The following is a 12024-nucleotide window of genomic DNA, read 5'->3' as shown; positions in this document are numbered from 1 at the left end:
ATTTGCATGTGTCTTGTTTCAAATTTAAAAATATATTGTACAGGTTAATTAGGTCATAACAAGCACACCCATTTTTCTTTTTAATATGCAATACATATATTATTCGATTCAAAATTGTTCAACCAAACATTATTATTTGCTTTGAACCAGAAATTCCCTATTTCCACAAGCCTAGTAAAAATAGTGATTGTTGAAGGTGAAATTTGAATGGACAGTGTGCAAATTTTTTGAGAATTGCCAAGATTGATTATGAAAAAAAATTGCAAAGTTTGGTTTCTTAGAGGTGCATCTTTTTCTCTTTTTCACCAGTGTTTCGTTTTGTCGTGTTGTTGACTACTATTGGCGGCATGCTTGAGGCCATCCGATACCGGGCAGGCATGCTGGAGATTCTCGACCAGCTGCGGCTGCCCCACGAGAGCCACTACCTGACTCTGCCCGATGCGGCTGCAGCCTGGGAGGCTATCCACTCCATGAAGGTTGGTCATCTCTCCCTGAATAGAAATGAGAGTACAATTACATTTTTTATTACAGCACAAAACCGACGAAGATAGAACTTGAATGGGCTGTAACCTTAAAATACACGTGTACCAACTAGCCCAGCATTCAATACTATTGCAAAGTACAATTAACTTAAGATGAGACAATTAACACATTGGACAAACGAAAAAGCACATTGTAATGCAACATCTTCAGTCTATATCTGGCTGCAAATGTGCAAACAACCGATGCTGTTTGTTTTTCTATTATGATAGGCAGTTTTCTAGCACAAAGCCCACATTTCGGCACTATGGTCCTCGTTTTAGTAGGCACACAAACAATTAACGCCATTTTTATACCTTTACCCACAGTGATCTTGCGATTGGGCCGTTGTGAGTGCTCCCATTGGATTTTGCAAACAACCTTTTATTGGAGCAACCCACCACAGTGGTCTCGTGGCTAAGGCACTTAGCTGCGGTCCCGCAGGTTGCGAGATCGAATTTAGGCCACAATGGGCGCATTTTTGACGGCGGCGAAAACGCATAAGGCCTGTGTGCTTAGATTTAGAGGCACGTTAAACAACCGCAGGTGGACAAAATTTCTGGAGCTTCACTACGGTATTCCTGAAAATCATATGCTGGTTCCGGGACATTAAATCTCAACAATTACTTTATGTGAGCATTTTTCTTTACTTCATTTCAATATACTGGAGACCAACTTGGTTCGAGCTGAAGTAGCAGTACACGTAAAGAAGTACAAAAGATAGCTCAACGCAGGCAGTGTTGAATTGAAGGACTGCTCAACAGCAGTGTGGCAATGCACACTGCAACAAAAGTTGAACAACATAAGACAGTAATGGCATAACACTTAGTAACACTGTAATACCGAAAAAATAAGCACAGCATAAGCAGGAAAAATACCTATATATATTTGAAGAAATGCTCAATCTGGTGACTAAATAAAATTTGGCAACATTAATACTGCATCTACAATTCTGTTCCAGTCTGGTATAGTTTTGGGGAAATAACAGTTTTTAAAAGCTTTAGTTTTTGAGAAAATCATTTGCACTGAATGAAGTGTGTTTTGTTTGTCGAGTTCTTACAGGACAGACGTGAGGCACATTTGTTATGTCGATCCCTGTTACAGCGAACTCGGATATATCGAATTATTCACTATATCAAACAGTTTATACATGCTCTTCAATTTCTCATTCATAAGTATGAGACTGCTGCACATGTACTACACTCTAACTTTGATATTGTTAAGTTTAGAAATGTGTTTATTACGCTGTGGCGTACTGGTAGACTTGAAGGGGTAGTGCACCGGAGGCCTATCTCACTAACCGAATGTCCTGTTCTCTAATCTGCCTGTTCCCCGCTACCCAAAGGCTCATACCTGAATCACATATGCGTAACATTTCCCTCCGCGCAGACGAAGCCCACCGGGCGAGTTAAAGAGTCTCTCTGGGAATATAGCACCTAAAACCTGCTATATGGACAAGTTCAGTCTTTGCAGATCGTCGGCCATTTGAATGAAGACGTGCTACGCAGTAAGTTACATCGCTTATGCGGTCTAGAACAACATAAGGTCCCGCATAGTGTGCCAGCAATTTTTCACACAACCCACATTTCCTATTTGGCGTCCACAGCAACAATTGGTCTCCGCAATTATACGTCATGTGACGGCGTTGACGGTCAAAATGTGTCTTCGAGCGATCTTGCGAAGCGAGGTTGTGCAGGTAAGCAAGACGCCGGGCTTCTCCTGCACGACAGACGATCTCGGATGTACCGTAATCATAGTGGTCCATAAACGGGAAGACAGTATCTAGGGTATGGCGAGATGGCCGAGCATACAGAAGAAAAAAACGGATTGTAGCTGGTAGTCTCATGCTGTGCGGTGTTAAATGCGTAAGTTATGAAAGGTAGCACGCCATCCCAGTTCTTGTGATCTGCTGCGACATACATAGAAAGCATGTTCGTGAGAGTCCTGTTAGTTCGTTCCGTCAGGCTGTTTGTTTGGGGATGATATGGCGTAGAGTGCTGAAAGTTTGAAGCGCATAGACGAAGCATCTCTCCCGCCACGTCTGCAGTGAATTGTCGCCCACGATCACTGATAACAATTTTAGGAGGTCCATGTCGTAGAACTACAAAACGCAGCATGAATAAACACACGTCAGCTGCAGTTGCCGATGGTATAGCAGCTGTCTCGCAGTACCGTGTTAAGTGATCGGTACATACAACTATCCAGCGATCGCCATTAGAAGTCCTCAGAAAGGGACCTAGAAGGTCAATCCCAACTTGCTCGAATGGAGTTCTAGGGGGGCGGGAATACGATGTAGTCGCCCTGGAGGAGCACTGGTCCCTGAACGTAACATCCTATTTGTAAAACGCCCCACTGAACAGAAGTCTATAAAGGGCATCTAGTCTGACAAAGATTGCTCACTTTTTTGGCTGCGCTTTAACAATGTGATCTCTCCTCATGTGCAGGTGATGATAAGGCAGTGTAATTCATTGGTTGCGCATTGTTTGTGAGTACACTGACACGTGATATGCGATCTCTTGTAGGTTGTAATGCGTGGACTCAGTGTTAAAAAAAAAAAAAAACCAAGCCGAGGGACCCAAAGTCACATCAGTGCAAAATGGCTCGGCAGCCTTGTCACGATGTGTGCATTCTCTTCCTTGTTTGCTCATGCCATGCGGGCATGAAAAGCACGGCATAGTGACGTATTTTTGACGTTTTTGGTTACAAAATACACTTCTAGGAGTTGTCATGACCAAGGAACATGCTGGGGCTTGGGCGCACTGGCAGGTAAATGGAAGAAGCAGAGAAGAAAGAAGCAGATAAAGAACAGCTTTCCCAATGAACAGGCGTCTGATTCCTGACAATGGCGCAATCTTCAAAGCAAACTGTACCTTGAAGCGGAACCTTTCTGTCTATATGAGTCATCACCATTGCACATCTCGCTATCGAAGGAAAGCCATTCACGCTTCCTTCATGATAGAGCCAGCAGCTTGACCACTTCTGCAGCTACCCATCATACCTTTCATGGATGGCGTCCATGCCTCCTCGACGGTCCCAGGGTACCACTTGGCATGTCGCAGGCTACTGCCTTCTTCTCAGTATGCGCAAGGGGTACTCTCATCTGTGAACGTCGCGCACACCGACATCATCACAGAGCTTATGTGTGCCATCAGGCGAATGACTCAACAGCTTGACTGTTTGGCGACATTGAGCTCCAGCTTTCAAGCAGCCACCTTACCACCTCCGGTGATTTCGAATCTTGCAATTCTCCGGTTGGTTCACAGCGATGCACGTGCATGGTTAGAGGTGGTAAATGCACTCGGCTCTCGCCATGCATGGTCTGGAGATCACAAATTGTTCATTGCCATAGACCATCTATGATGCGAGGCTAAGGCATGGCACAACTACGATGGCATCAAGCGACTGTCATGGCCGACATGGTGTGCAGCTCTGGTTGTTCCTCAGCCCTATGCATTACAACGCCGCCAACGAAGCTTACACATTGTTTAGAGAAGTCGAAGCTCAAGAAGGCTATCTCCTCGAGGCTGAAACTGCGAGCTACAGCTCACCGGCAAATACCTGCGCAGCCGGACTTGTGCTCAAGATGTTCGAACGGCCTCGGCAACTGATGCCAAAACATCCCTGTCAGTGGCCCAGAGTGGTTCCTATCCACATCTATTGGGAAAGCTTTCCCCATACTCATCATCACTCAGGCACTTGAAGTCATCACGCTTGTCGTACTAAATGCCCTAATAAGGCACCCGTATCTGTCCACGCATGCTACTAATAAGGTCGGTGCCCTACCACTCTACAATCCCGGCGTATCCAGTGATTCTGGCAAGACCGCCCTTGACCGGGCGGACTTACATGCCTGGCCACCAAGGTAGTTGTTGGAAGGCGAGCACTTGGACATTTTTTACGCTCAAAGTGTTCTAAGGAGAAGATGCCGACATGCTTGTGATTACTGTGGTCAGTGTTATCGAGGACTTCATGGTGGAGCCTGAGTCCTCTGCTGGTGATATGAATTCTGAATAGTGCAGCTCTAATGTTTGCAGCTCTTTGTCAAGGGCTGCTACTTTGAGCACCTCGAGCAACACACAGAGCTACCACAAAAGCATAAGGGGCATTAATCATCAGCTCAGATACTCGTCGCCACTTCTTAAGTAACAGGTGAAAGCTCACACCGCCGCAGCTCGACCCTTCATGAACGGCGCGCTTCACTCAAGAAATTGCGACATTCAACAATAGCAAATACGGTGTCTTGTTCTGTTTGCACAACTATGGCGGAACTAATGTCAACTGGACTTGTGGCAACCTGGAAACTGTCAGGTACTACCGCCAGAGACATCGTTGGCAAGTCACACTGTGGAAAGGACCGGCCACAGCGACAGAGCCAATTGTGACTTCCAGAAAACACAGAGGATGATCTTCAAGCCGAGGCACATCGTGGCTGGGACCGACTTTCGCGATTCAGCCAGTGCCGGCCACCAAAAGCATTGACGGCTGCTCCGCACACTTTGTATACAGGCCACTCATCGTTGGGGATGTGGCAAAGCTTGCTCAGCTCATGGATAGATCGCAGGTCTGGTCCCTGTTTGGGCTATAGAGACCTGTCTTCCAGCTGAGCGATGCAAGTTGTAGCTCGGAGCCCGGTCTAAATGAACCTAAATAAAGCATTCATGGGGAAGTGTCACGACCAAGAAAGACGCTGGGGCTCGAGCCTGTGAGTAGCTAAATGAAAGAAGCAGAGAATGAAGAAGAGGCAGATAAAGAACAGTCTGATTCCTGACAGAGGTTACGTTAACAAATAAAATGAGCCCTTAAAACTTGGACTTTCCTTCATTCATAGGGAGAGTCTCATTCTGGCAGACTTGATGCCTTGGGGTGGAATGCGAGGGAATTCTCGGTCAGCTGCTCTCGCACAATAGCATCACTTACTACGTGACGCCAAACAGACAAAAAGAAGTGTTCCACACTTGCTATAATGGCAACAGGTGGTGCTGACTGATGCAACCACATCTGAGTGCACATTTATACCCTATAAAGTAGACGGGGGAATGACCACCACGTTAGCTCAGTGGTAGAGCATTGGATGCATTATCCAAAGGTTGCAAGTTGGAATCCTGCTTGTGGCAAGTTATCCTTTTTGTTCACTTTTCTTCGTTCACATTTACATTACCAGTGCCACAACCCTATACTGCCTGGCATTGTTGTCTGTTAGTTCTCATTAATATTGCATCCATGTGGTGTAAGACATGCCAAAACAAGCACAGATATCTCAATCTTGCCAACTGTAAGGTAATTACATGTGGAACGATGTTTTGCTGCACAAGCGTGTGGCTTGCTCACACCCCTCGCAGTGCTGAATGGTAGTGGTGACATGGAGCATAAACGCAACAGATTCGGTTCTGCAATCATAAGTTTTACTCTTGCCCATCACAGCGGTTTGTCTAAACACGTGTGAGACACTAATGTCAGTGTATACTAAGCAATACTTGGGCAAAATGGTAGGAAAGAATGCATAAAAACATCAGTGGTGATGGCTTGTGCTTCCAAGTTTATGCTGTAAAACTACCATTTCTCCTAGTTGGAACATATTCATCCCGAAATATTTGCCCAGGCACATGGGCAGACACAACAGAGACAGTAACGGGTGCCCGTTTGGGTGTCTCTTCTGTGTCCCTGTGTGCTGTAAAAAAAAAAGTCAGCGGTCTAGTTGCCATCATTTATCAAACAAGAACCTTCCTTTATTGACAATGTACAAGATTTATATGGATGGATGGATGGATATGGCTGTGCCCTTTAGATCGGGCGGTGGCTAGCACCACCAAGCCGTAATACTTAATGAATCAAAAACTAGATTTATATTTTTTTCTCTTTAAATAGTGAAATTGAGGATTCGTACTTTGCAGTGAAGGGTTTAACTTTCACTCGTGCCTCGACTTTAGCCACCAATTAGATAACCTCAATCTAGTTAATTCTACCCGCTCAAAGTCTATTTTGCCCTCCCTGTCGCTAAACCCCAGTGCTTCGAAAAACTCTGCGCCATCATCCTGAACTATAGGGTTAAGCCCTTTACAAACCATTACGTATCAAGTGTTCCGCAGTTTCTTCTTCCTCTCCACACGCACTGCATACCGTGCCTACCCCTTCGTATTTGGCTTGATATGTCTTGGTTTACAATACTCCCGTCCTGGCCTCAAACAGTAGAGAATTACCCCGAGTATTATCATAGATCCTTTCCTTGGCAATTTCCTGCTTAAATGTTCGATAGATCTTTAGTGCGGACTTCTTAATCATGCCAATTCTCCGCATATCGGTCTCAGCTTCCTTCACCTTCTTTTTAACCGATAATTCTTTTTGGTTTGGCCCCCTGATGATTTCTAAGTATTTACCAGTCCATTTTCTGGTGCCCTTCCTCCATTTTGTATCGACATTCTTGATGTACAAGTAGCTGAATACCTTCCTAGCCCAATGCTCCTCCCCCATTTCTCTCAATCGCTTCTCGAATTTTATCTTGCTGCTAGCTTCCCTGCCCTCAAATGATGTCCATCTCATATCACCTTGTGCTCCCTGATTTTGTGTATTCCCGTGAGCCCCTAAGGCAAGCTTACCTATTCCACGTTGCTTAATTTCTAATCTTGCTTGAACTTCTGATCTCATGCACAAGACCGCATTGCCTAACGTCAGACCAGGTACCATGACCCCTTTCCATATTTCTCTCACAACGTCATACCTATTGTAATTCCACAGTGCCCTGTTTTTCATTACCGCTGCATTCCTGTTACCTTTAGTCGTCACGTAGGTTTCGTGTTCCCTAAAATACTCGGCCCCATTGCTTACCCATACGCCCAGATATTTGTATTTATCTGTTATCTCTAGCGTGACCTCCTGTATTCTAAACTCACTACCTTCATTGTCATTAAAAATCATGACTGCTGATTTTTTTCTTACTGAATCTGAAATCTAACCTATCTCCCTCATTACCGCAGATGTCCACCGATCTCTGCGAATCTTCCTTGTTGTCCGCCATTAGCACTATATCATCTGCGTACATCAATGCTGGTAGTGCCTTTTCAATGAGTTTTCCTTGTTTCACGAAAGAGAGGTTGAAGCCCACTCTACTTCCCTCTAATTTGGCCGCTAATCCTTGTAGGTACATCATGAATAATAAGGGTGACAGGGGACACCCCTGCCTAAGCCCCCGTTTTATCTCTGCAGGCTTGGATACCTGTTTTTCACACTTCATAATTACCTTGTTACCCTTATAGATATCCTTTAAAAGATTAGTGACTACATCTTCCACGCCTAGTGTGTCTAGTATTCCCCACAAGTCCTCTTGAACCACGCTATCGTACGCTCCCTTGATATCCAAAAATGCTAGCCACAGGGGCCTGAGTTCCTTTTCTGCTATTTCGATGCACTGCGTCAGTGAGAACAGATTGTCTTCCAACCTCCTGTGTTTCCAAAACCCATTCTGCAGTTCCCCCAGCACCCCCTCATCCTCTATCCATGCCTGCAGTCTTTCCTTTATAATCTGTATTGCCAGCCTGTAGACAACTGATGTCACTGTTATAGGACTGTAGTTGTTTATGTCAGCTTTGTCCCCCTTTCCTTTATATATCATGGTCATCCTGCTAAGTTTTCATCTATCGGGAATTTCTTCATCGATTATTATTTTGTTCACTACCTCTCTCAAAGCCTGCTTAGACTTCGGACCTAATGTCTTTATCAGCATAATTGGAATGCCATCTGGGCCTGTTGATGTACTACTAGGAACCCTTTTCTCAGCCCTTTCCCACTCTCGTTGTAAAAATGGAGCCATTGCGCCACTTGATTCATCCTTGTCTATTGTGGTGCATAAAGCACTTTTTTGTTGAAATGTTTCTGTCACCCTTGTTCCTATATATTCAATAGCTTCATCCCCTTCTAGCCTAGCACCTTGAGCTGTAGATATAAATCTTTGCTCTAGGCTCATCTCATTTTTAGAGAGTTTAGATGGTTCGAAAATTTCGCAGCTGCCTTTCTATCTTTTTTATGTACTTCTGCCAGCCACTGAGCTCCCTTTCTTCTAATCTTTTTATTGATCAGAAGGGATGCATTCCTTCTACAGTTTATAAAGAGTTCCTATTTTCTTTCCACATTATCTGTTGGTTCATTCCGCTTGTTAGCATGTCTGTGTTCCCTAGAGGCTTCCTGACGTTTTGCTATGGCTTTCTTAACTTCCTCATCCCACCAACTTTTGGGTTTGTGTCTTCTTTTCTGGGGTGACTTGTCCCGTGCCTTATCAAGCTCTTGCTCAAACAGTCTAATTAGTTTTGTGTATGTCCACACTGTTTTATTATCCTCAGCGATTACTTTCTCAATTTGTTTAGTGGCTATTTCAATTTGCCTTTTTGAATAAAAATTTTCCTGTAGTTGCTCATCTTGTCTCCTTCCCACTTTCACTGCTTTTCCAAAACTTAGCTTGATACGTTTGTGATCACTACCCAGACTTCCGGAGCCACCTTCATCTATACTCATTCCCCTGAGCTTATCATACATCCTATGTGACATCAGTGCGTAATCTATCGTCGACTGCAGCCTTTCTACCTCCCATGTTATTTGCCCTTCACACTTCTCGGTACTGTTTCAAATGATCAAATAAAGCCTTTCACACATATCCATTATCATTTTGCCTGTCGGGTCGGTATACCCATCTATATCTTCTATGTGCGCATTCATATCTCCTAGTATAATTATCTCGCACTCTCCTCCTAACTCCTGAATGTCATTTGATATACACTCCATCATTGCCTGGTTTTTCTCTCTGGCCTTTGCTCCCGTCCACAAGTACACGAAACCAAGGAGTGTCATTTGCCCTGCCACTTTCCCTTTCAGCCATAAATGTTCCTTGCACTCCTGCTTGACCCTTTGCCAGTCTGTACTTTCATGAATGAATGCCACAATACCACCCTCCTTTCTGCTGCCTTGTGTTCTATTAAAATATTCGCATGTGTATTCTGCATTGTTAGGAGGTTGTTCTATGTCCCTGAGATGTGTTTCTACAAAACCGTATACTATCGGCCTCTCCTCCCTTAGCTGTTCTTCTATCTCTTCCCACTTCAGCCTGTTCCTATCACCCTGCACGTTAATATACCCTATGCCTGAATTGGCTCGGCGCTCGTGGCTATGTCTATTTCTGCCCCGGACTCTACCTATCTTAGATACTGGCACCAATTTGGAATCGTATCTGTTTATACCACCTGTCAAAGAGTCTCCCTTGTTGTTTTCCTCGTTACTAGCTATCCTGCACCCTAAAGGGCCCTCTTGCCCCCATATAACAATGAGTGAATGTGCCCCCTGGAGACGAAACAACGGAAGCAAACCGAAACTGAATACTACATACTCCCTTCCTTAATTTTAGGGGCTATTTGTTAGTACGCAATAATAAAAAATACCCACTTATACACTACTCCAGTACATAGTACAGAATATACACAGTTCAGACATTAAACTAAAAGTTTGTCTCATAGTCTTGAAGCCATGACAGTGGCCGGCGTCTTTGGGTTGGCCATGCTGATTGTTGCACTGCCGAGATTTGCTGCTGCAGTACAGGAGATAGGGACTGCGTCCCAGAAGGCAGCTGCAAAAGAGGAGGCTGTACTACACGAGGGGATGGCGGCCGCAGCTCGCCAGGTTACAGTGCGCCAGGAGACTGCGGCGGCACGGCGGGTTGCTGCACACCAGGAAACAGCGGCTGCGGTACGGCTGGTCGCAGCACACTAGGAGACCACGGCTGCGGTACGGCAAGTTGCAGCATGCTAGGAGACTGTGGCTGCTGCACGGCCGGTTGAAGCCTGAGCGGCTGTGGTACTGGGGCTGGAGACTGTGGCCCAGGTAGCTCCGACTGGCGGCAAACACTTCTCTCCGGAACCCGGGACAGCTTAGAGGCAACCTACGTACGGCCGTCTTCAAGCCTGTAAGACGGAGGTTTCTTCTTTTCCAGCACTTAAATTGATGAGGAGGAGCAGTCGCCCTTAAAGCAAACAGATGGTTTCTTGACATGGACACTCATACAGCTATCGTAGGCTTCTTGGCAGCTCTCCTTTTATCCGTGTACAGCTTGCTGCTGTGTTGTTGACGCTAGATTCTACGACGAAGTTGCACCAACTTTTTAGCTGGTTCTTTAGCGAAAGCTGATGCTGAGAGGCCGATGATATCCAGCCTAGTTCGAGGCATTTTACCATGCAGCAGAATGGCAGAGGCAATCCCAGTGGTTGCCTGTAGAGTAGCCGGGTAGATTGCAAGGTAGTCCATGACTGCTTGTTGAAGGAGTTGTCTTTCGAGAAGTGAAACTTGAACAAAGTTTTTGAATGTTCGATTGAACCGTTCTATTTGTCCATTGGCCTGGGGGAAGTACATTGATGAATGCAGCAGTCGGCTGGTCCTGTCTTCCAGAAAGGCAATGAATTCTCATGAAGTGAATGAGGTCCAATGTCGCAAAGGTTTTCCTCAGGATATTCTTCGCAGGCAAAAACACTTGTTAAAAAGTGTTTCACTGTGCTCACGGTTACCTCCCGACAAAAATATACCTCTGGCCACTTGGAGTGATAATCCACAAGCGTAATGGCATACCCCTTTGGTCGCATGCAGACGGGAGCGTTTGAACGACCTTGACCTGTACGCACACACTTTCCTTTGGCTCGAATTCTAAGATACTAATGACCTTTGAGTAAGTGCACACTGCAACCTGAGACACCACCGAAAATGGATCGGCGTCCACACCAGTTATATAGCCGTGAATTTGCAGTCCGTTATTTTTTGTCACTTTCTCCGACTTTATTATTGCTGTTCCCACTAATGACCTCTCTGTTTTCACCATCCTGCCCATTCATATCACTATATCGAGGCGAGAGCTCCTTTGATTAAACTCTTTCTGCTTTAGCAATGTATGCTACCTAACCGACAGTTCCAGTTTGGCTATTTTGCCCATCTACATCGCTATCTGCTGACCTCCGCTTGTGTGCTTTTTGGTTTGGCGAGTGCGTCTGCACACTCTTTCTGCTCAGTCGGACATAGCGCATCTATCCCAAGCCATGAAACGTCTTTCTTTACAACCGAGTGATCTTGACATTCTGTCATGCTTGGGATACCTGTCATCTCTGACTGGCAATGCACACTGCACTCACCAGCTAGCTCAGCCGCTCCTTCCAAGTTTATCGTGCCTGGTTTATTTTGAATCTCTCCATTTACTGTGGCCTGACAACTGACGCATTTCGCGAGAACAATCCGAAGCTCAAGCTTCAGTCGCTCCATTTCTCTTTCATGAGCTGCAGCTTCCTCTTTCCGACTGGCGGTCTCTCTGTCAAGCGCAAGCCGCTCTTGTTTTTTGGATTCCTTAGGCCTAGCCTGTACAAGCTCCCAACCATTGCAAAGCCTCTCCTCATCGATTCTGGAATCCTTAATTCCCTGTATTAAGTGCGGTTTTCTATGTATCCTAGCCACGTCAACACCCAGCTCCTCACACAAAAGCACTAAGTCCGG

The 12024-nt window shown here is 45.4% G+C and overlaps 1 protein-coding gene across 7 annotated transcripts in view; it reads left to right on the top strand.

The window, feature by feature from the left end:
- Nucleotides 1-12024, top strand: part of LOC119166781 (methylthioribose-1-phosphate isomerase) — a 373314-nt gene that overhangs the window by 108773 nt on the left and 252517 nt on the right. For all 7 annotated transcript variants that reach the window (XM_075882519.1, XM_075882518.1, XM_075882513.1 and 4 more), the window contains exon 2: nt 310-476. In XM_075882519.1, coding sequence (XP_075738634.1) covers nt 310-476 — 167 coding nt within the window. The remainder of the gene's footprint in view (nt 1-309; nt 477-12024) is intronic.

The sequence above is a fragment of the Rhipicephalus microplus genome, unplaced genomic scaffold (genome assembly GCF_043290135.1).
Source record: "Rhipicephalus microplus isolate Deutch F79 unplaced genomic scaffold, USDA_Rmic scaffold_12, whole genome shotgun sequence".
NCBI lineage: Eukaryota > Metazoa > Arthropoda > Arachnida > Ixodida > Ixodidae > Rhipicephalus > Rhipicephalus microplus.
This window is presented reverse-complemented; position numbering and strand designations above follow the sequence as displayed.